This window comes from Hyposmocoma kahamanoa, unplaced genomic scaffold (genome assembly GCF_003589595.1).
Source record: "Hyposmocoma kahamanoa isolate Upper Pololo Valley unplaced genomic scaffold, ASM358959v1 87, whole genome shotgun sequence".
NCBI lineage: Eukaryota > Metazoa > Arthropoda > Insecta > Lepidoptera > Cosmopterigidae > Hyposmocoma > Hyposmocoma kahamanoa.
This window is the reverse complement of record NW_020654422.1, coordinates 735,179-761,510: the sequence shown is the minus strand read 5'-3', so window position 1 is coordinate 761,510 and position 26,332 is coordinate 735,179. Positions and strand designations below refer to the sequence as shown.

Here is a 26,332-nt window from a genome sequence, read left to right as displayed (position 1 = left end):
TACCTGAATTGTAGTCAAAGGCTTGACAGATGAGCCACGTTTATATGCTACGTCGTTAAGCTACGATGGTTCTACGCAATATTACACGTCTACGCGCAGTCAATCAAGCAGTAATAATAATTATAATGAAGTAATTATTTGAAGGTGGCATTCACATTCGTTATTAGGCGTTTGTTGTTCTCGGTAAAATATTTGGCGTACAGGCAAACACGTGCAAATACCGTCTTCATATTAATCAAATAACAAATACACAAATATTTTGCATTAAGGTAAAATACTGTGCACTTTTGAAATAATTGATATAGCTGTTGTATGAACCTATTTCACCCTTTATGATTCTTTTTTTTATTTTGGCACAGTTACAAAATATAAATTATATAATACAAGTAAAACTTCATAGTTTTACTTGTATTATATAAGTATATATAAGTTAGTGTCATCACTAACCACAAACAAACAAATTTGTAGCACAATAACAACCGCGCACAATATGCAAATAACATTTTGCACCTTAATGAATATGGCTTACTAAGTCAATAGAAAATGTGTATACTTTAAATGAAATTATTTCACTCTGTGATGGGTTCACGCGCTTCCTTACAGTCAGGGCTTTTTATAATTTTTACAAATGTGTTGGTGCTCTGGTGGAATACATCAATACCTTTACACAAAACATTATACTGCCTGCATAAACGTATGAGAGGGTTGTTATTTGACACATTATTTTTAGCAGAAGGCACCAAAAACAATTGTTGCCTTCGGTTAGATCAATTAGTGGTCATCAGCGAAACATAGCTTATGATATCAGTATTATATACGCTATGATATCAGTATTCCTTTATTGTGCGTCGCAAAACCGACAGCGCGCGAAATTTTAGTGGTTGTATTTGTCAAATACGCAAATATTTGTCACACATGCGATCTATACACATGGCCATAGTTTGCCAAATATACCACCTAGGAAATGCCCTGTGAAGTGCCATTTAGGCTTTGCTGGTTGTCATTATAATTTATACTCCTTTGCAGTGACACAACACGCCAGTTGCAAGAGTAACCATTTGCTGCCTACAACTCCTATTTTACAAAACAATTCAACCGAAATTTGCCTCAAGAACACCTGGCCTACTAAAAAATGTATTAAGGTAAGAGTTTAATAATAATAATAATAACGCACACACTCAACATAGCCCCGCACTAGGGAAACCCTGTATCGCGGGTGCCATGGACACACACATAGACAACCACAAACCACACCCAAACTCACGAGAGAAATAAATGTAGGCCATACAAATATTTCTCCCGGCACGGGAATCGAATCCGGGACCTCTTGCGTGGCAGTCCAGCATGTTAACCGTTCGACCACGGAGGCAGATAATTTAATATTGTAAAGCCGCATAATTAGCAAGCAAAAGATACAATGGTGAAATTACAGGCACAAGCGACTTGTCAACTTATGTCTCAGGGCGACGGGCGCAGAGGCAGTGCCCCTCAGATCTTTGCGTTTTAAAGCTCTGAGTGGCACTGATATTGTTATGGATAGGCGTGTAGCTTATCATCAGGCGGACGATTTGTTCGTCCCGTCTCTTGATATTATAAAAAAAAAGATACTTCTGCCTTTTTTTTCAATCTACAAGGCGTCATTGCAGAGCAAAGCCTCTTTAATCTATGTCAGCCTCCTGCTGCTCCTGGCTTTCTTGCGGTAGGCATTCAAATATTCTTAGTATCTTTACTTTCCGGATGTTCGTTAATCCTATTTTTATCCGACTGCGTCAGAAGGAAGGTTATTTTTTTACTATATTTCCGAACAGGATTTACAATCGTAAACGAATTCTTTTTTTTATACATCTTAAGTAAATTCACGTCTAATTTATTGGTACTAGTAGTTATCTAATAATGACGTCATTAACGGATTTTACATTTAGAATACATAATAATACACATACTATTTTTACTAACAATAATAAAATGTGTTGATCCACATACTTTACTTTTACAAACACTTCACGCCCTTTTCCTTTCACGATCCTGATGCACATCGTTCGCCATATCAACACGAATCCATGTTTTCGTACATGCACGTCCTTAATTTGGTCATAACTAATAAATTTGGCCTGACCTTTTTAGTAGCAGTAGAGCTCCTTGTGAAAGGGTTCGTCCAGGGAAGTACTGCCACCATACCTATTTCTGCCGCCAAGCTGTAATGTCAGCATTACTGTGTTCCGGTTTTGAAGGGTAAGGGTGCTGGTGAAATTACTGGCACATGGGACTTGTCAACGTATGTCTCAGGGTGACGGACGCAGTATCAGTGCCCCACAGATCTATGCGATTTAAAGATCTGAGGGGCACTGCAATTGTTATGGACAAGCGTGTGGCTATAAATTTACATAAGTAATCCTCACATCCGGATTGAATGTCGTTATTTGACAATAACATCAGTTAATTGGTGGTTTCTTGCGAGCACCTAGATAATGTTTCAATTAGCACCATCCGTTCTCGGAACTACATTCTATTTGTAAGGATTAAGGGCTGTAAGACTGGAGCAGTCGTACCGCCTGAATCTATTGTGAGCATAGATACCCTAAATTTAACTTGTCTGTTGTAGTCAATAGCACATCAAGCTACACATTGACGTATCTTGTTCCGTTACACTAAAGGCGATTTTGGAACAAAACGGTGTAGTCTGATGCGCTGTTTTCCGTACAGCGAACTAGAGAATTTCAGTCCTTAACAATCTGGAAAGTGGTTTTATGACGTTATAAGTTATTACGCTTGCTTTAGACACTAATAACCCCTCTGTTCCAATTTAGATTCATAAAGGCTTTGACAGTCTGGCCATTTGGTTATAGGTAACCTACCAGTGGCAAGGCGTTCATATAACTCGATTCCCACCTTCTTGCCTAACATTTTCCACGTATTATCAAAACACTGTACGAGACAGCGCGTATACCCCACTACTTGAAAATTTTACTCAAAATATTCATTAATAAACGTGTAGTAAGTGACCTGTCCTTGATAATACGGAATTACTTCCCTTTCCGATGGATCTTATTAACCAATCACAGCCCGAGTTAAGCCGCAGATTTTTGGCTTTCATTTCATTCATAAAACCTACGCGCATCATCAAAATTCACGCACACATTCGCAAAAGTCCGCTATCATACATTGGTAGAAATGGCTCACCGGTAACCCGCTAATGATGGAGTTATGATCAAATATAGACTTAAATTGAAAACTTATAGCTATAGACTGAATGTTGATTTTTAAATACCCGTACTAACTTGCCTCCAATATGTTTTTTACGAAAGATTGTTGACAAGAGCAAAACTTTTTTTACTATGGAACAACCATCCGCTTTTATAATTGTACGGTGGAGGGTAATTTGCACTTTTTATAATAAACCAGTCAACTGCTAACTCCCGTGTTTCATTGACGTGTTGCACTGGCGCTGAGGATAGGATTATTACCATAGATTTTTTTTTCTCTCTTGTAACCGCGTGTGCCTAATATTGTTTTTAAAATGCCTATCAGGAAAATTGAACCGTTTAATAATAGGGGTTAAAGTATGAAATTGCCGATTTGTACTGAAAATCTAAATTGTTTATTTTTTAAATTTTTAACAAATTTATTTAATCAAAATAGTTGCCATTATTATCTATACATTGCTGCCATCTAATGGGAAGGTTATTAATGCCTTTGCGATAGAACTCCGACGATCTAGACTGCACAAACTGTGTGAAAGCATTTTGTACTGCCTCCTGGGAAGAAAACTTCTTGTCACGTAGATAATTGTCCAAATCACGAAAAAAATGGTAGTCCGTTGGAGCAAGGTCTGGTGAATACGGAGGATGACGAATGGTTTCTAACTGCAGTTCCTGAAGGGTCAAAATGGTTTCTCGTGCTGTGTGAGGTCTCGCGTTGTCGTGGAGCAATAATGGTGAAGATCGATTCATGAGTCGGGGCTGTTTTACTGCTAGTTTTGTCAACATGGTTCGGAGTTCGGCACAATAGACATCTGCCGTTATTGCTTGACCAGATCGGAGAAAACTATAGTGAATAACACCATGCTGAGACCACCAAACAGTTACCATTACCTTTTTATTGGTAAGTTTTGCTTTAGGACACTGTTGTGGCATTTGACCTGGGGTCAGCCATTGCATTTTTCTTTTCCGGTTATCATAAAGAATCCACTTTTCATCACATGTTACAATTCGATCCAATATTCCTTCATTTCTGTACCGGTTCAACAAGGCAACACAAGTTTCAACACGCGTTTCTTTCTGCAGATCAGTCAAATCATGAGGCACCCATTTTTCGTATTTTTTTATTTTATTGATTTGACGCAAGTGAGTCAATATTGTGGGTAAGGTAACGTTAAACCATGCCGCTAATTCCTGGGTAGTTTGACTAGGATCGGCTTCCACTATCTCTCTTAATTCATCGTTACTCACCCGTGTGGGCGGTCTTCCTCGTGGCTCGTTCCTTAAGTCGAAATTTCCATCACGAAAGCGTTTAAAACAAAATCGCACAGTGCGTTCATTAGTAGACCCCTCTCCAAACGCAGCATTGATATTGCGGGCTGTTTCTGCCGCGTTAGTTCCGCGTCGGAACTCGTATTCAAAAATCACTCGAATTTTCGCAGTATCCATCTTTCTTGTCTAAATTGAATAACAAAAACAATTGAAAGTCGATATTCAAATGTTTCAAATTTAAAAAAAAAAATCACAGAAACCATTTGAAAAAAGTTTCATTCGAAAACCTCAAACCATGAAGATTCTATGAAAATTCAAAGAACCTATTGCAATAAAACGGCAATTTCATACTTTAACCCCTAATATTAACTTAAAACAGTGGCCAGCTTATATCAATATATTTTACTTAACGAAATAAAAGACGATTTGAAAGTGCCTATGCTTATAACGGTAGTTGGTGATGCAACGTATTCCCTTATGTGCGATTTGTTTTTGCCGGACTCACCGGAAAATAAAACATACGATGAATTGGTGACCTTGGTAAAGGAACATCTAGAACCGCAGCGTTCGAGATAGCGGCACATTTTTAGATTACGTCGGCAGCGCCCTGATGAGACACTTATGGAATACCTACAAGTATTAAAACATCTCGCGGCTACCTGCAACTTTGCCAAATGTAAAACCTGTTCAACTCTCGAAGAAAATCTAAGAGATCAGTTTGTGTCGGGACTGGCAAACGACGCCATGCGATGAAGGATTTTCGCTGAGAAGAAGATACAGTTCAAGGACGCTGTGGAGTTAGCGCTGGCTCTGGAGGCCGCAGAGAAGCACGCAGAGGTGAGCGGCAGTACCGTGCCCACGGGAGTCTCGGGTGCGGGCGGCGGAGAGGCGAGCGAAGGCCTGCACTACATAAATTTACATACGTTACATAAATTTAGTTGAAGATATTTAACCTATTAATTTTAAAGATATTGCTAAAGAAACGAAAAAACAATTCGGTTGGCCGTCGGGCACGAGTTGCGATGACGAAAACCATACTTCATAAGAAAGCAGGAATTATTTATAGAATTAGGCTGTATAATTTATAAATATAGGATAGTGGTACCGACCACCCTTCGGAAACAAATCTTAGCTGAGATCCACGAAGGACACTTCGGCGTTAGTAAAATGAAAAGTCTATCTCGAAATTACGTTTATTGGCCAAGTCTGGACAGAGATTTGGAAGAGTTATGTCGGACTTGTGAAGCTTGCCGCGCGGCGGCAAAGAATTAGAAGAAGAAGAATTAGAAGTCTTGTCCCCCATCTTGTATTCAGATATACATGCCATTTCCTTATGGTTTACCAAAAATACATTTTTGAAATTTGTTGTCAACCATCTTGGATTTAGAAATTAATGCTACATTCGTAATAAGCACTCTAAAACTCCTCGAAAACGTCTATAATTCTCAATCGTTACTGTCGATCGACAATGTCGAGCAAATCTGTAGGCACCATATTAAATACTACCCAATTCTTATTTAACTCATATACGAACAAAAACCTACAAGCGAGTTTAAGTGCGACTATCGAATTTGAATATATAAATAGCCTGATATTATCTGTGGGTATGTTTACATGAAAAGTACACGATAACAATTAAGAACCTGAACCTGAAAGTTATTTATACACGATTTTGGAGAACTGACGATGACTTTTTAGTCAGAGTTAGTTTCCTGAAATAATTTTAGTTAAGAACTTTTAAGTCTGGGCAAGACAATTTTTTTAAATGAGTGTATGATGAACAAGAATAATGATTTTTCACATGAAACTAATGAAGGCAAATACTAAATATATTTCATAAAAATACCTAACGTACATTCCCTATAATGTTGTTGCGGCGGTGTACATTTGTAGAAATTTTGCAACCGTCGCGATATTGCCTATTCTCAAAAAATTACGTAATATAATTATTTTGAAACAGAATAGCAAAATGGGGAGAAAAAACCCGTTACTTTGCAACATTCTCGTATCTTGTTGCAACGAAATTAATTTTCTGTTTTAGTGAATATTTATATAAAAATACAAGTTGATACGCGTTATTTCCTTGTGGAATGTGATGTTAGTGTCTATTTTATATTTGTCTGATCTATTTTTAAACCTAATTACCGCAGATTTCGTCATTTTTAGCAAAAATTTTTGAGCTGCTCGCGGTGCAACTTGACCTTGAGCACTGACAGCCCGCTCGCTCGTGTAAGCCCATAGGGCGTCCAACAATTTGCCTCACTTAGCGTGTGCGGGCTAGGTTTCTATGCGTTATTATTCTAAGTGTATTTTATGTTTGCTAGACTTAGGAAAGTACTTTAGCTTTAGATGGGGAGAAGATGGAACAACCATCGGCTTTTATAATTGTACGGTGGAGGGTAATTTGCACTTTTTATAATAAACCAGTCAACTGCTAACTCCCGTGTTTCATTGACGTGTTGCAGTACAAACATTATAACAACATATTTATTAAAAAAGGTCTATTCGTATTTTCTAAATATTGAACGATCAATAGTGTTGCAAAAATGTTTGTTTAGGCGTATTATTTTACAGTTTATAATAATAGCTTACGTAAATAAAAGAGAAGCTCGTGTTGATTAGCAGTTGCAATTAAAAAGTAAAGTGGCAACAATTGCATTCACTCCCGATACGAAAGTTTGTTTACAAATAATTAATTAATATAAATAAACTAATAAAGTAACACATTTTGTATTTAGCGTTATGTAACTAGGGAAATTAACTTTATTGGTATACTAATAAGTGTTGTTTTAAGTTTCGCCAAGGCGTCTTTTCAAGGTTTTTTTAACAGGTACATTTTTTGTTTTTTTTCTGTACAACAACAACGACAACGACATTGCTAATGATAATGATAATAATTACGCACACACTCAACAAAGCCCCACACTAGGGAAACCCTGTGTCGCGGGTGCCATGGATACACACATAGATAACCACAAATTACACCCAAACGGCAACTTTGCGGCGGTGTTCAAGGTTCTGCAGCTTCGCCTTCACCAATTCTGAGTCACCTTTAAACTGCCTCCGTAGCCGCACGGTTCGCATGCTGAACTGCCACGCAGAGGACCCGGGTTCGATTCCCGGGCCGAAAGAAATATTTGTATGACCTACATTTATTTCTCTCGTGAGTTTGAGGTGTAATTTGTGGTTGTCTGTGTGTGTCCATGGCACCTGCGATACAGGGTTTCCCTAGAGCGGGGCTGTGAGTGTGCGCATTATTATTGTTATTGTTAAGACTTTTATATAAAAATAATATTGAATTAATTATGAATGAATTAAATTATTTCAGTAGTTTGTTTTGATACGCTGTATACAAATAATGTGACCTAAATTTTGGTTTCTATCTAAATCCAAGACATTAATTTGTGAGAATATTGTGTCGGTGTAAATTCGCCGTTGCTTTCACGGTACAGTTAAGCTGGTAAATAGTGGACGTATTAGGAAAGCTTAAATTCATATACAGAGTGTTTTTTAATGGGACAGTACGGGGAAATCTGTAACCATAGAAGATACAAGGAGATCATTTACCAGGAACCATTAAACATTGTTTTGTGAAAACAATTTTGGCATAGTAAATTTTTTGGTCATTCGTGAGTTTCCATAATAGTGAATAAAATTGATCAAAATTATTTTTAGTGCTGATCTACTCAATTTTCCGAAGTGTTTATTTCATTGTATGGAACGAAACAAAATCTAGACATCAGTAGTTGATTAAAAGTAAAACGATTTTTCACATAAAATGAATAGAATTGTCATTTTTTTTAATGCTTCTTATAAGGTTGATTTTATAGCACTGGAAGAAAAGAATCGGGACAGCAGAAGTTGTTCAAATTTAATAAAATGTTATTCATTATATATGAAAATGTTTTTTAATTCAAATTTAGAATAACTTCTGCTGTACCAATATTTTTCTTCCGATACAATGAACTCATCCTTATAAGAGTTAAGACAGTTCTATCAGTATAAAAAAATTGTCAATTTTATTCATTTTATATGAAAAATGATTTTATTAAATTTGATTGACTTTTGCTGTCCATGATCCCTTCGTGAAACCGAGTCGATCAGCACTAACAAAAATTGATCAAGTATTCATTTTTATGGACAAATCACGCTTGACCAAGAAATTGACTATGCAAAAATTGTTTTCACAAAAAAGACTTAATCGTTTCTAAGACAGTTTCCTTGTATCTTATATGGTTTTGGATTTCCCTATACTGTCCCATTAAAAAAAACACACTGTATACTAATTTATACTTTTTCATAGAAAATGGCGTCCTAACGACAGCCTTAGTGTTGCCTCGTACAAATGAGACCGCATAAACAAAAATATAATTTAAAAAGTAGTCTGGACAAAACCGAAGTGTTGAATATGCTTTTTAAACACTAACCTAGTGTAATTAATGCAATAAGTATTATAGCAGTGACGAAAAACAGTAATAATGCCTATCGTCAATTAGCTAAAAAACCAGTTCACTAATTAGTCCCAAGCTGGGCGCCATTTTCGTTCCAAGTTTAAGATATGTTTTCATTTCGTGAAGTATAAAACAGATTTGTTGTAGCGGACTATATTTTTTCCTAATATTTTTAAACAAGCGATATGACGGCATTTGTTGGTAGTGATATTGGTTTCATTGAATACATAATATCTAAGCACAAGAACTTAGTACCATATATAACGCTTGTGATCCTTCCTGTTTCCATCATTGAAAGGTCGTGTTCAGTGGCATTGAAAGCTCACAAGGGAAGTACTCGTATATTAATAAACCTTTAAGATTACACCCCGAACATATTTATTTGTATAAATGAAATTGTATTGTATTGTATTGTATTGTGTAAATGAAAGGGATAAAAAATTATTATTTATGAATTACTTCTATATAATAATATGTAACAGCTCCTCTGTGTTATCGCACTAAGCTTGACAGGGTTTGGATTTCTTTTAAATTTAAAATTGACTATAAGCAAATTTTGAATGCTATATTATTATATAAAATAAAGATACTACCTTAAACATTGAGTATATAACCAGAAATAGAGACGAAATAAGGGTCATCTATCCCTGGCAACTTATCAGGCAAATGGGTCCTACATCACTTTTAAATGTCAACTCTCGTTTGCACTGAAATCAAAAATTAGTACAGCGCCGACAACTGACCTGTGTGTACGTCTCCTTATATTCAAAAAATATTATGTATTTATTGTAATAAAGATAATATATCTAACTATGGAGGTTTGTTCCATTCGATGATGTGGGAAAACAGCAAAACATCTTATTACAAAACAAACGGAATCACATTTCATCGGTAATTAAATCTAAAAGCTCAAGTTGAATTGCTCGATTTGAAGTGAAACAATTGACGACACACGTCATTTGTTTCGAATTTGGGCTGGCCAATCTGGGCGCAGTTGTCACCGTAATGATTTGGCAGAATAGTTTTCAAACAAATTAAATGACATTTCGTCTCTATTTCTGGTTATATACTCGATGACCTTAAACTGTCTTGTTTATTTTACTCGAAACATAAATAAAGCTCTTTGTCATAAGCAAGACCCTAAATGAGTAATACATTTTCTTTTTGTTTAGATGGACTCAGAGCACAGGGTGGACGATAAGAATCCACAGAGTTACTGTCCACACTCGGACATCGAGTTTCGACATGTCGTCCGATCAACTCACATCGACAAGAGCATCGAAGCTAAACGAAAAGTAAGTCACTTTACAAGTTGTAACAAAGAGATGCAATCATATTCCAACTGGTATGTATTCTTTTTTATTTTAGAAATAGATGTACGCTTGCCTATCTTGCCTGATGTTAAGTAGCGATATGTAAGTCTATATCATACCTTCTCAGTCCAAACTTGAAAAGCTTCAAATTGTAGTTTTCGATGTCGGTAGTGTATTCCTTTGCCGTATGCATTAAGAAGGAGGTAGCAAAGTGCTTCGTGCGAAGCGATGGTATATCAAATACAGGGTAACAAAAAAAAACACTCATAAAGTCTTCGAGATTCGTGACTACTTCAACCAGGTTAGTGACTAGGAGCAGAACGTACCCGGTACACGATGGGAACAACAAAAAAGCGAGCGCCGGGTTCGCAAACCTCAAATGTACTAACCGCGCCATAGTAAGTAAGTAGGTGTAGTAAGAATACAGCTGACATTTTCAAAAGTCAATTACTTTTTTAGTGTTTAACAAGTGGTGGATATGAAGAGAGCAATATGCATAGAATAGACGAAGCGTTTTAAACAAATTGACCTGAATAATCATCCACCGCAATTATAGCAGTACTGACGTTACTCTAATTGTCACCTCTAGTATTGGTCATTAGTAAAATGTAACGAGCCATTCATATAGAGGGCATTCTCGACTTATCGTCGTGCGAACCATTTTGGGTCGCGTGAGCCTAACTTATAGTACAGGTATACGAGCCCATTCATATTATAGTTATATCGCGTGTAAACGCAAACACACATACACGCACACACGCACGTGAGTCGTCGCTGGCTATATGCGATTTACTTCCAAAGTAGTTTCATATTCAACTTGTAGCTATTGTGAAAACCTAAGAACTTGATATATCCCGTATATTACTACTACACTTATGTGTCATTAATTAATTAATTTATTTATTTATTTATTTTTATTCTTTACAAAAAAAACTGCCAACACAGGATTCCTTAAAATGTTTGATAGTGTTGATATTTGAAATCTCTTTATTGAAACGTGAAATCGTCAAAGAATAAATTATCGTCTTAAATATTGTTAATCTTCTTATTTACCAGTTAGGTTCGGGGGAGTAATTGCCAACCATCTGGCTCGGTAGCTATCCGGACTGCCACGCAGTTGTTCCGGGTTCGATTCCCGTGCCGGTAGAAATATTAGTATTGTCTAATTTAAAAAAAATAAAATATAACTGCTCATTTGACCTCCATCTCACCTGATGGAAAGTGATGATGAGGTCGACAATGGAGCATGCACACCTAAATAATGCCTATTAACTCTCGCCTTGAAAAAGTGAAAAAAGAAAAAGTTATAAAACATTAAAACAATTTAAAAAGGTATAACGTTCAGGGAACAAGTCCGCAGGCAGGGAATACCACTCCATAGCCGTTCGCCACATACAGTACATTTATTTCTCTCGTGAGTTTGGGTGTAATTTCTGGTTGTCTAAATGTGTGTCCATGGCACCTAGGGTTTCCCTGGTGCGGGGCTATGAGTGTGTGCGTGTTGCGCGCGTTAATCTCTGTCCAGCCGGCGTCCTAAGATTCTGGTATGACACGATATGAACTTTTTCACTTACTTGATATAAATCACTTGGTCTAGGTCTTCTTTAGATCCTCCCTTCTTTAATGCTTCACAAAAAACAGACAAGTCGTATCAGAAAAATACCTTTTCTTTTCAATTCTTATTGGCTTTAACCAGCTTCTCTTTTCAAAACTATTCTTAACACCTCCTTCATTGGTTTTTCTTTCTTTCAGGTTCCCTCCATTCTTGTCCCTCACGACATTAATGGTCTCATTAATATTCGTAGCAAATGGAAAACCAGTCATATGTTCTTGTAAATTTACTATGTCGGTATTGCGGTTACAAGCATTTGATTTAATCAGAGTTCTTCTCGGCCCACATATATAAGAAATGAGAAAAATCATTTAGAGAATTGACCTTTAACATTATCACGCCTACACGTTTTCTTGCCCTGGCATAATACTGCTACTTTTTAAGAATATTGAAACAAACCAAAATAATTCATATTTTTCCTTATTATAAAACTGTATTCGGAATGAGTTCAATTTTATTGTGGATATGATACCGTGTTTATTATCGCATCATCTGTAATAATTAATGTGAATTACCTGTTTAGCTTGAATTATCTTAAGTTGAATAAACGTTTCTTTCATCTTTTCTTTCATTATATATATGACTCGTCGCAAACCCTCGAAGCAAAAAGTGGGAAAGTTACAACCTGGAGCCTTTATCTGTGAATATGTGTCTATCTGTGGCATCGTAGCTTCCGAACTACTGAATTGATCTTAAAGGGTTGTTTATTTAAATCGGGATAGTTCTTAGTTATATTTACTTGCTGTGAACTAGGTTTAAGTTAACGTAAATAAACACTTTTTATTTCATTTCTTTTATATCATAAACATCTGTTGAGATGTTTAAGGCTCATCAGCTCTTTTTACAGTTAGTGTAGGGATCTCAGTCATTAAATGGATATTTATTTTATTTCCACTCTCCCAGTCGATTTAGAACTCTGTACATTACAATAATATGGTAATTTTTACCTGGTGCTGTAATTAGGATAGTCTGCACAATACCAAACTCGTCAAATACTCATATCAGAACAATTGTATTTGGGTTTATTAAATCAATTAAAAAAAAACATTTATTGCAGACAATTTACAGTCCATTTTCTTACTACACTTACAAATTGTATATATTGTCTTATTCTGTTGTTCGTACAAAAAATATTGCTTATTGGCACCACACCCAGCCAGAGTAAATCTGACCCGGACATGCCGGATATACCAGGGCTCAGTTTAAGAGAATGACAGCCTGGGATTATGAAGGGGAAAACCAATGCAGCTGCAGCCGAAGGCCAGGTTCCTGCCGGCTATACAGGGAGTGACTGAAGTACAAAAATTTTAGATAAAATCAAAATAAAATTAAATTAATGAAGGGTCAGATACTACATGACTAAATCACCGAGCTCCCAGGACGTGAAGTTCCGTGAAAACCTAGCTATCGCCTGTCATTTTGAGCTGTCTGTATAGGGGTTTCTAAATTGGTCTCGATTAGTAGTTGGTGTACTACAGATGGTGACTTTTGATGGTGTGGACTGAGGGTATATAGTTTTGAATCAAGGATTTTTCTAATTTGAATTTAATCAACTTACAATCTAACTTCTTTATTATTAGATGTTTTTGAGATAGGCCACTATTTACATTAATGCTTTAGATGTATCATATTGCTGCTTTAATAATACTGGCGCAAACGAAAATAGTTAAGTTTTTAACTTAGTAAACAGATTAGTGAATATAGTAAACAGAGAACTGAATAAGATACCGAGTTTTACATTGGTTAAAACAATCACGTGATGACAATAGTCTGTTGTGGGATTCGTTCGGCTCACATTTTTTAATCCATCTTCCTGATTAATAAACCGCGCGCTTTATCCAATAAAGCAGTATTGCAAAATAAAACGATTTTGAACTAAGAATACATGCAAACGAAACTTTGTCGTGAATGAAGCACCCATATTCTCTGCGTTATTGTATAAAGCCAGCGAGATGTTTTTGAGATAAACTGCTATTTTTTATAATCTCAGTACAGAGTACTAAAAAAACCGACCTCAAAAGTACGTGGAATTAGGTCTATTTGCTAAGTTTTATTGAAATATCCCCTAGTTCGCCACTATACAGGACTTGACACTGGAGTTAAAAAAATCGGTTCTCACTACTCAAGGTATATTGAGAGAAAAACGGCTTGAATTGGAGAAATAGCAAACCATTAAAGTAGTTGCTCCTAAATTAAAGTTAGGTGCTATTTATAAAAAAGAATCTTCTTGCGTGAACAGCCACCCTTCGAGGTGGATAATTTTCTTCAAAATGAAATGGGACCACTATGGAAGTACCCCCTTTCCAACAAAAGAAGAATCATGAAAATCGGTTCACAAATACCGGAGTTATCGCGTAACACACACACAAAAAAAAGAACATACAGTCGAATTGAGAACCTCCTCCTTTTTGAGGTCGGTTAATTTTTTTATAAATAAGTCACAATTTTGACTATTTTAGTTTGCGCCACAATTCTTGTAAAGCATTCTTGATAATGAAAAACAAATTCTTAAATGGTAAAGTTCACAGTACCTGAAATTGTACTAAATCATTCACAAATTTTAAATTTCAGCGTACGGCCGTGATTAGTTTGTTTATATACCAGACGACATCCTGTAACACCAACCTATCCTACCAGGAATCGAACCCGGAATTTCCCTATAGAACGTCCTCGGTAAAAACCGTTGGCCACCGAAGTCGTCATTTTAAAAATTTTTAATTAACGGTACAAACACAAAAGCTAGTCATTGCTGGTGCATAGCTTCTGCCATGTTAAATATGCAAAAACAAAAGGAAGTATACCTAATCGAAACCCATAATTGTCGGTTTAAATTTTTTCTTTGATAATGTCACCATTTAGAAGCGACTATAACAAAAAGAATTATATATTATATATATAAATTATATAAATTATATATTATATTTCTGTTGTTTTTTTATTAATTCTTTCCGTCGTCGTTCAGTTTTTGCTGAGAACAGTCGTATCTAGTACAGTGTGCGTAAAGTGCTTATACTGCGTGTTGTCGCACACCGACCGAGTCAAGGACGGTCGTTGATATGCAAAAGCAAATTAATACTCTTCGAGATGAATTGAACAATGTCTTGGAACAGAAAAACCATGAAATCAAGCTACTCACCACTGCTATGGAAACTAACCAGAGCCCTCAAACCCGAGTTGTAGAATACCGCACGGATGAAGAAAAGCTAGCAAAAGAAATATCGCCAAGTGTACCACATTCAGAAAAAAAACGTTAATGAAGAGAATACCATCGCGGCAGTATAAAAGCAGAAGCCCAAAAAAGTTATACTGCCACCTCCAATCATTGTGGATGAAGTACAAGACTACCAAACTTTCTTCGACTTTTTGTCTGAAAACCAACAAGTTGACTCATTTATTATAAAATTTATGAGCAATAACTGCGTAAAAATAACCGCAAAGAATGAAGAGTCGTCCTAAGTGCTCAGAATTTTCTTTGGCACTCATATAAAAATGAAAAAGAAAGGCCTATTAGAGTGATGGTAAAAAAGTTGCCATCCTCGTGTAAAGTGGAACGAATAGTCGAAGACCTCTTAAACAAAGGCTATAAAATCTTAGAAGCTGTCAATAAATTAAGATGGAAAAACAAGCAGCCTTTAGATATGTTCATATTAAACCTTTACGAAGGATGAGGATTTCAACAAAATCTACCACATGAGATCTATTAAGGGATGTAAAGTCGAAATTCAACCTCGAAAAGAACTTCGAAGCTTGTGCCTCAATGCAAGCAATTCAAGCGTAAGGTCACATTAAAAAATACTGTTCTAAAGAACGCGCGAAATGCGTGAAATGTATAGGAAAGCATCTTACTACAGATTGTAAAAAGCCATCAAATGAAAAGCCCAAATGCGTACATTGTGGAGAATTACACCCAGCTAACTATCGGGGATGTATAGTCGCCAGAGAAATACAGAAACTGAAGACGAAATATGCCAAAAAGACAAACAGTCGGCAACACGATGACGCTGCCATAAAGGCAACTAAGTCAATGCCAAAAGTGACGAAACCTGCACCACACCCGCAGCAACAAAGCTGTAATAATAATGGCCACACTTATGCCATGATCACAAAAAGTAATCCGAGTTTTGAAAGCAAAATCGATCAAATACTTCAATATGTAGCATCATTAGATGCCCGTCTGAAACATTTAGAAATTGGCACCAAAAAAGCTATATCTAGATCGCAAAAATGACTGAAAACCTCAAAATTATGACTTGTAATTGTAATGGACTACTTAAACGTTATAACTGCCTGACGTTGAAGTTGAAGTATATAAGAAGACCTTGTGATTAAACTTGTTACCCCAAGAGAGGTTCAAAGGGAAATTAAAATGAAAATAAAACCCAAAAAATCTCCTGGGTACGATCTCATAACAGATGAAATTCTGAGAAATCTTCCTCGAAAAGCTATTATAAAACTAACAACACTTATCAATGCTGCTTTTAGTTTGAGATACGTACCGGAACTATATGAAGTGGCTGAGGTAATTATGATCTCTAAACCTGGGAAGCCTCCCCACGAAGCAACTTCCGACAGGCCCATACCCTTGTTACCGCTAATGTCAAAATTATTCGAAAAGCTCTTGTTAAGACGGCTGAAGTCTATCCTTGAAGCAAATAATCTACTACCTGACCACCAAGTTAGTTTCAGAGAACAACACTCTATCATAGAGCAAGCGCACTGAATCACTAATGCAATTGAAAATACTCTAGAAAACAAACAAGTGTGCTCTACTATATTTTTGGATGTTGTCCAAGCTTTTGATAAAGTTAGGCACAAAGGACTTATTTATAAACTTAAGTCTAGGCTGCCGAAATAGTTCGCGGAAATATTAGAGTCCTACATTGCTAACAGATTCTTTAGAGTGCAACAGAGGAAGCCTACTCTAAACTGAAGAAAATTGAAGCTGAAGTACCTCAAGGAATTGTGTTGGCCATATTCTTTACTTGTTATTCACTGCTGATATTCCAGACTTAGAAAACAGCAAAGGTGCTGTTTAGATAAGGAGCTACCTTCGTTGCTCACACAGCAATAATGGCTATTGGAAGCACTCACAATGAAGCAACAGTAAAGGTACAGCATTCTTTGAATATATTCTACGAAAGAACAAAAATATGGCGCATTAAGCTCAATGAAACAAAATCAGTACATATAGATCTTAGCCATAAGAAACCTATGTATCACCCGGTATTTGTCAACAACAAGCAGATACTATGTGCGAATACTGCCAAATATCTTGGCATGACACTTGACGTCAAGCTTCACTGGAAAGCCCACGTTAAGAAAAAAAGAGAAGAACTACACATTCGTCACTGAAACATGTACTGGTTGCTTGGCAGACAATCTACCTTATGTGTAAAGCAATAAACTATTATTATATAGACTGATCCTAATGTCAGTTTGGACCTATGGTATACAGCTCTGCGCTGCACTGCAAAGACCAACATAGATGTTATTCAATGTTTCCAGAATAAAGTACTTAGGAATATTGTCAACGCCCCTCGGTGCGCACGAAACGAAGATCTCTATCGAGACTTGGAAATGGAAATTGTAGACAATATAGTTACTGAAATAGGCCAAATCCCACCAACGCAGGCTTCACCATCATGTGAACGTCGAGGTCATTCAATTCCTTGACCACACAAATATCATAAGGTGATTAAAACGGACAAAACCATGTGAACTAGTGTAGTGTTAATGTAAGATTAAATTAATTAGTGCCAGTAACACTGAACACAAAGATTACACGATAAAAGTATTTTCGCCTTAATAGATGATAAGAAAATTGCCAGTAGGTGAATTCTTAGTATAATTTGTTTATGTGTTAGATTGAGTGAAATGTAAATTACTTATTAGTCTTGTATTTGGCTAGATTGTAATGTATTTATTATGTACTTTATTGGTGCCTTATTAATAAATGGAAAAGAAAATATTACTGTAAAGGTAAAAAGGCGCACTTTTTTGAAGCTATAATCAAAGGGAAATTGAGAACATTGGCTGTAAACAGAAATATGATCTCCTTATGTTGATTCTCTTTCAAAACACTTTGGCATTTTGATATATATATTATATTTCTGTCATGAATCATGAAAACTCCAATGATAATACTTACCAGTATCCAAGGAAAAAAATTTAATACGACGTGTTACTATTGAAACACGAATCTAGAATATAATGATCTCCATAACATGCTTTATTTACAGGTAATAAGGATGCTTTTCGTTATTATCCTCGAATTTTTCGTCTGCTGGACACCTCTTCATGTTATAAATACAGTAAGTACCCTTTATGTTCACTATAACGTTATAGAATAATAACGAATAGTTAAATTCAATCACGTTCTCAATCTATTGTACGTTGTAAATTTAAGTATTTGAATAATTTTTTAATTTCATTTTTAAGTATAAGTTTTTTGGAAAGATTGAAGTCTAAGGGAATTACCACACATTATTACCATGGAATTGCATTAACCATGTCAGAAACAGCTTTATGTCCCATACATTAAGAGTGAAAAAGTCATTGTGCGTTTCGTGTAAACTGTCCGAGCGGGAGCGAAACTATTATCCTTTGAATTTCATCATTTACTGATATGTGTGTTACATGAAAGGTTTGGGATACATACACCTATTTATTATGTTTATAAATTTTCTTATTTAAATACGCTTTTGCACATGTCTTTTGTGCAAAAGTTTTGTTTTTGTATATAAATAGGATGAGACCCCACGATTCAGGTTTGGTCTAGTGTGTTAATTTCTTTCACACCCTTTTCCCATCACGGTACTTTAAGCTTGGACGTAGCTCGTGTTGCGTAGCGAGAGGTACTTTTGTAAATATAAACAGGGATAATCTTCAAAAGTTGCTTTATTGTACTCTCTTAAATCCTATCTTCCTCACAACTGAAGGGGTGAACATCCCTAGCTGGTGCCCTACCTATGATAGGCAACTTACATAAGTGATCAGCCGTTACTATAGGCTAGCCACATACTGCTCGGAAGCCACTACCTTACCAACAAGTCAACCACCGAGGAGGCTATGGCTTTAGTCTGCCAAAAACCTATCTAAAAGGACAGACCATGACCACATCCTAATCAAACAATTCAAAATATAATTACTCGTCAGCTATCCTAGCTAATTAGGTAACCTGTCTAAATCCTAACTCTTTATTTCAGCTACCCTAGCCTGGCTGAATAATCCTAACAAATTTCTAAACATCACTACTAAAACTTCCTAACTGCTTCCCTAAACTATCTTCAACGTGCATGCTGCCACAACGACGACACAGGCTTGAGCATCCATCGGACGATCACTGGGTAACATCAATATTGATCTCCCAGCTGCCTCAGTCCTCATCCTGCAGCTATCAGCTTTTCTCACTTTCTTTAAACATCAAATTAAAAAAAATAAGAAAGAAGAAGTAAGTTATATCTATCCAATCCAAGTCGGTAGTCCATCTTCTCCTCCCGTCCTTCCAAGTCTGCATTTGCCGGAAAATAACAACTTCCCTCAAAATATTCCTCACAATGTCAGCGTGACTTGAATCGATAACGCCCATCTGGCTAGTCTCCCACTCATATCTCTCTTGCTTTTTAGCCATGCAAGTGCCCGATGATCTGTTACTACTTCTTTTAGACTACATGGAGGATTTATCTCCTTCATCGCCGCAACTTTCGTACTATCCGTAAGAAAGTTGCGGCGATCCGGTCCAATTCCCTCAGCCGACACTTCGTGTCCCAGAACTGTCACCTTCTTGTCCATCGCACTTTGAAACACCACTTGACTTGTTTTCAAGCCAAAAGATAACACATTGAACTCATATAGCCCGGTATGTGTAACAAAGGCAGTTTTTTCCTTCCCTTTTCCTAAACCTAACTGCCTAATAATCAGAGTTCACATCTAAATCTGCAAAATACTTTGCACCCTGTAAACAACTTAACAAAAGATCTACTCTCGGAATAGGGTATGAATCGTTTTTAATTTTTTTATTCAAGGCCCTATAATCAATGCAAAATCTCGGCGACCCTTCTGGTTTATCACCAAAACTACCGGTGAAGCATATGGACTTTTTGATTCCTGAATTATCCCCTATTTCAACATTTCTTCTACTTGTTCCTCAATAATTTGTCTCTGTTTAGAGGAGACACGATATGGCATTTTATGCACTGGTTCCTCATCAGAAGTATTGATTTCAACTAATAAGTGATTATAACACAATAGTTCGCCTGGTGCAATAGAGAACGTATCACGGAATTGTAGTAATAACCGATTCAATTCATCACGCCATTTCTCCGTCAGGAAGTCCTGTCCCAAAATAAGGAGCTCATCACCATCATCTACAACAAGCAGCTTTGATTGATATTTGTTTCCCTATTTACCAACGAAACATTGTTGGGCGCTTGTGCAATTATTCGCGTTCCACCAACTGTACGCAAATGAAAATTCGGCGTTTTTTCAATCTGCTAATGCAATTTATCTTATGTACGCTTTCCTTTTCCTTGTAGGCTTGCTTCCACTTTTTTACATATTTTCTGCCTCGGGTTACATCTCGAACTCTCAAGATGTTCTATTCTTTCTATTTCATTTTTTCAAACACATTCTAAATACAAAACTATATTCACTCATCCAGTAGTTCTACTCATACAATAGAGCCTAGACTACAGTACGTTGAAATCACAGCCTTCCACATCATCTTTTACCTCATCAGCATGCATGAATGATTCCATACACGCTCTTTTGTCAAGGGTATTGTTGACCTGGCCTTCCTTTAGACGCCTTTTTTATAGTATCAAGTGACGGGACGAACAAGTCGTGCGCCTGATGGTAAGCTACACGCCTGTCCATAACAGTTGTAGTATCACTCAAAGCTTTAAGTCGCAAAGATCTAAGGGGCACTGCCACTGCGCCCGTCACCCTGACACATAAGTTGACAAATCGCATGTAGTTGTAATTTCACCAGCACCCTTATCCTTCAAAACCGTAATGCAGACATTACCTACTGCTTAGTGGCAGAAATAGGTAAGGTGGCAGTACTTCCCTGGATGAACTGTTTCACAAGGAGCTCTACTGCTACAAATTTCAATCTGATCTCAATTTGATCGTGGTAAATTAGCCTTGGTCAGCCTAGGTCGTACTCAATGAGTCTGTTTTTCTATTTTAACAAAAGATTCTCACGTATGATTCGGATGAAAAAAAACACGTTATTTTACACGATATTTAGAAAAATCCTGAATCCTCAATGTTTCCAACAAAATTTTGTTTGCACTAGTTAGTGGATTTTGACAACAGTAAACTTAGAAGAAAAATATTTTACTACAAATGAAAAAACAATAGAGAGAACCGTACTTACAGGACAAAGGTGTTTTCGTCCCACTTCACAGAATAGACTTCTTGAAACAAAAGCCTTCTCCAACATGATTTTCTAACTATGTATGGTTTCTTTGAAGACAATAAATAACTATGGTAACATAACGACGATTATATTAAACAGAATGGGATATTGTGCATCAGTGCAATAAATTATGCGTGAAAGTCCATTTGTCGTCTGTCACGAAGGTGTAGAAGTAAACAAAGATATATTTTGTTGTATCCTGAGTTTAGTAGTGTAATACAGTACCTACATATTTTGTTAAAAGTTATTTAGGTCAATACTTGTGAAACTTCCCGTGATTCATTTGATTTCCTTTGTCTAGTATTACAGATTTTGTAAATATTTTTCTGAAACGCTTTGCGTTAACAGGATCATCTAAGTTAGAAAGTGAGTCCATTATTTACTTATTATAGCCTCTTCGGCTGTATAGGTACAATTAAAAAAACTCACAAACCTTATCCATTAACAATTCGCTCATCCTCATGTTTAAAGTAGCAAAAGCTTGTAAAAATGCTGTCACTGCTACTAGGGTTTGTAGCTGGTTTTTTTAACAGCATTGTTTAAACCGGTGTTCTATTGACAGCTTTAAATACATTATAAAATAAACTTTCCATTGCCAAAATACAACCGGCAACGTGTAAAATCACAAAACGCAAGACGATGGTTAGAAGGATTAAGAGGACGTGACCGGTTTTTTTTTTTGGCGATTTGTATAATGGATGTTGCCACTGTTGTGTCCGGATTTACAAGAGCCTCTCAAAGCTATAATACATCACCGTGTTTGTTTTCACGAACAACATGGTTAAAAGAGGTTTTAGGACGATGAAATAAAGCTCCAGTACAGAAGATACACAATGTAGATGTAGAATGCTATGGTGAACTGCCAAACTAGGGTCCCCTACATGATATGGCTTATCGATCACGACTACGTTTCGTCGATGCTCAGCTAGTCTCGTAAATGGTGAAATTCAGTAGTTTTTAAAATAGCGTTTAAGATTCAGAAGAACATATAAACATATGTTTGGGCAATTTGCGGTGTGTGGTTCGACGACAGCTGCGAACCATTGTTGAAAAAGCTAAACATGTTGCTTTTGCCGTGTACGTCAGGGATGTGTTTTTTGTTAAGACTCGTCTTCAAAATTTTAAAGCACGATGAAGTGGTTCAAAGGCAAACGAGAGCTAAAATTTTGAAACTATACCAACCTCTTTGTTATAAAGTAATTGATAAGATTAACTGCTTCAATACGTGCTATAATATTTTCAAAAAAAAAATCTAATGTTATTAAATTGTTACAAGGACATATTACTTTTACATTACAATTAACATAATGGCAAAAATATATAGAGTTTATAAATAGTAATTTACATTAATTTGAAATTTGTATTGAATTGTAGAAACCAAGCTTGAAATACCACTAATATGTAGTTGCCCAACTGTTTGCAGGTTAAATACAATGTGCGTTGTTGATTAAACTACCGGATTCACGTACTTAAACCATATTTTAGCTCGACATATTTCCAGTCAATCTGCCATAAGTTTCCGCAGCGACGATTCGACGAAAACTGCACGCCAAAGACCGGGCAGCCCGGTCACTCAGTATAGGTGCAGCACAGGCTGCGGAGAGGAACTACACTACTTTCTTCATTCTTGCATTATGACCGAAGACAATAATTATGATTATTAATAATAATCATTATTATGAAGAGAAGATAATTATGTAAGATTGCGTACTTACGTCACGTTTTAAAGACTTTAGACCAAAAATTCAAATTAAATTCGTGGGTTCTCCGGTAGTTTAGTTGACAAGTTTGAGGTTCAACGTTATTAAAATGTACCTCGTTTTACTTAAGGTCTGCATAATTACTGTATATGGAAAATAAACCTATTTTATTCGGAATGTTTTCTCATGAGTCTTCTTTTTGCAGATCTACTTGTTCTACCCTGAAGAACTGTACCAGTACATCGGTTCGAAAGGCATTGTCTCTCTCCAGCTGCTTGCATATTGCTCGTCCTGCTGCAATCCTATCACATACTGCTTCATGAACCGCAAATTCAGGCAGGCTTTCATCAGTCTTATCAAGGGTTGCAAGTTGTTCAGGTATGTTTATTTTTTGTCGATGGTTTACTATATAGCAGTAATTTTACTTATTAATATACAAATCTCTACTCGTGTAAAACGCGCTAATTCGATTTAATATAAGTTTTTTAAGCATTCATCATATGTGTGAAATGAAGCAGCTTTCAGTCACATCACAACTAATCTAACTGCTCTAGTTGTAGATAATTTTTGTATCGAATGATATAAATTAACTTTTCCCAAAAAATCGAATATACTTCTTGAGTAACTTCATATGAATTTGCTGACACGTACTTAATTTAGTATGTCGCATGTAAATTCTAAGTTCATAGAATTAGTGTTTCAATCGATTTATTTAAGACATTGAGCTTCTATCCATTGTGTGAGTCGTATTTATAGCTTTTGCTTTTTTTAAATTTGTCGTAATCTTCATACATAACTGTATCATATTACTGTAATTTTAATAATAGGTACATAACTATGAATTTAATTTGTTCGATACAAAGATACGGTCAGGCGTGACCAAATATCACTTTGACACATCACGTGACTGTTAAATATATTACTTTTGAAATCTTATGAAATCGATTTGAACGTATTTGTATACATTGTTGGTACTAAACAGCGTTAGTAAATACCAAGTTTCCAAACGTGAAAATTGTTGCAATTTGTATGTTCATGTACGAATTACATATTGAAATAGCTTTTATTCGATCCTGCTGAGAATGTAATTATTGGATAAACCACACCACTGAAATCTCTTTCAACGGAAAAATATCTCCTTCAACAACAGAATATATTATAACAAAAACTTCACAATCATTCAAAATTAGAACTCTTTCGAATCCACTTTTCTTAAAACACGACTTTCTGACTTAGACCGTTTTGCACTAAGATTACAGTAACATTCCATCGTTATTATTAAGCATACAAATACAATAAAGGCAATTGGCTGTGTTAATTGTCCAACAATATCGTGCCGGCTTGAGTATAAAATAGAGATCTCGTGTTATTGGGAAGTTATTCATTCGTAAGAAATTGTACTTGACGGTGAGCTAATATGACGCTAATAATTTGCTATACACTTTGCTTCTTTTTAACAATTGTAGCTTCGGCTACAACGGCCCAAGAAGTCAACGACAGATATTATCCGCGCTACCATTTAGCTCCACCATATGGATGGATGAACGACCCCAATGGTTTCAGTATCTACAAAAATGAATACCATTTGTTCTACCAATACAATCCAAATTCAAGTTTAACTCCTGGCATAGCCCACTGGGGGCATGCAAAGAGTGTGGATTTATTCCACTGGAAACATCTTCCTATTGCTATGTACCCAGACCAGCCTTACGATAAAACAGGAGTGTTTTCAGGAAGTGCTATCATAGAGGATGATACGATGTATTTGTTCTACACAGGAAATGTTAATCATCCTGATGAAAATCCCGACCACGAACAGCACCAGTGTCTTGCTACTAATGAAGAGCATTCGGATACGGCTTTTGTAAAATATTCTGAAAATCCAATTATTCAAGGGGCTGAACATCAGCCAAATTTCAGAGACCCAAAGGTATGGAAACATGAAGAAGCATATTACATGGTGCTGGGTAACTCTTTTCAAAATAATAGCCTCGGGCGGGTCCTTTTATACAAATCTACTGACAAAATAAAGTGGAATGAAGTGTCTGTTCTGCACGAGTCTAATGGGACTCTCGGTTACATGTGGGAATGTCCAGATTTCTTTGAGTTAAATGGTTATTATGTTCTCTTATTCTCCCCTCAGGGAGTTGTACCAGAAGGTGATAAATACAGAAACCTTTATCAAGTTGGATATTTTGTCGGTAAGTTTGATTATGAGACTTATAAATTTGTTCCACTTACTGAGTTTGTCGAACTGGATCACGGGAATGACTTTTACGCGACTCAGACGATTGAAAAAGCAAAGCGTAGAATATTGATAGCTTGGTTTGATATGTGGGAACAGAATTATCCAGAAGGACCAGATGGTTTTACCGGCTGTATGACAATACCAAGAGAGCTCACTTTAAATAAGAAACTTAAACTTATTCAGAAGCCGGTTTCTGAATTAAATCTAATAAAAGGTCGTGTGTTACGAGGAGGAAGAGGTAATAAGGGTGATTCAGTAACTCTACCAGATAAAGCTGGTGAAGTACTTATAGAAGCTCAAAGAGAAGACGATTTAGAGGTTCTGTTTGAGGGCGCAAACAGCACAGTCATTGTCACATATGATGTGTCAAACGAGACAATAACTCTTAATCGAGGTGGCAATGATGGCATTCGTCGCACTCAGTGGCGTCCGCGAGGAAAATTTACTTGGAAGATATATGTAGACGCTAGTACAATTGAATTGTTCACTGGTGATGGGGAAGTGACTTTTTCCACCCGATTCTTCCCTGATGGACCCATCACAGTCCGTTTAGGAAATAATTCAAAAACCCAAAAATTTAAGGTAACTGAAATTGGGCGCACTATTATAAATGCACAAACCACAAATAATTACAATATATAAAAACAATTCATGTTTTCTCTGTTTACGAGTAATCAAGATGTATCAAATGTAAAATAAATAATATGTATAAATATTGACCTGAATTCATCATTACTTTATGTTAACCTGTCCAAGCATTAGTTAGTAAGTACATATATACAATTAATAGTTATGAGTAAAATTCATCACGCAATATTTTGCAACCTCGTAAATTAACCTAATAAAATGTCATTATTCAATTTTATTCAAGCGAAACCTTATAACATCTTACAATCTAAGAATCGCTTAACATCATTACGAGTAGTTTTAATATCCGTACAAGTGAAATACCTGTAAATGGAAATAACAATGCCTACAGTGTAAGACTATTTTTCTTCCTATATTATGTGGTAAACCATTGTGAATATTTAGTAATGTAAGAATATGTAGTAATATTTCTTTAATTTATTTACTTATTGCAAATAAAAATCATATAAAACAATGTTTAGTGTATTAAC

The 26,332-nt window shown here is 36.1% G+C and overlaps 2 protein-coding genes across 2 annotated transcripts in view; both read left to right on the top strand.

The window, feature by feature from the left end:
* Positions 1–1,077: 1,077 nt before the first annotated feature.
* Positions 1,078–26,332, top strand: part of LOC113235113 (cholecystokinin receptor-like) — a 34,237-nt gene continuing 8,982 nt past the window's right edge. Inside the window, exons 1-4 of the mRNA XM_026470688.1 lie at positions 1,078–1,142; positions 10,093–10,215; positions 18,085–18,156; positions 23,172–23,344. Of these exons, the coding sequence (XP_026326473.1) occupies positions 10,093–10,215; positions 18,085–18,156; positions 23,172–23,344 (368 nt within the window). The 5' untranslated portion in view covers positions 1,078–1,142. The remainder of the gene's footprint in view (positions 1,143–10,092; positions 10,216–18,084; positions 18,157–23,171; positions 23,345–26,332) is intronic.
* LOC113235112 (sucrose-6-phosphate hydrolase-like) lies at positions 24,378–26,119 on the top strand. Its single transcript, XM_026470686.1, has one exon. The coding sequence runs from the start codon at positions 24,384–24,386 to the stop codon at positions 25,854–25,856; it is 1,473 nt and encodes a 490-aa protein (XP_026326471.1). The 5' UTR covers positions 24,378–24,383; the 3' UTR covers positions 25,857–26,119.

Coding starts and splice junctions, on each gene's coding strand:
- LOC113235112 (XM_026470686.1), top strand. CDS start 24,384: ATGACGCTAATAATTTGCTATACACTTTGCTTCTTTTTAACAATTGTA.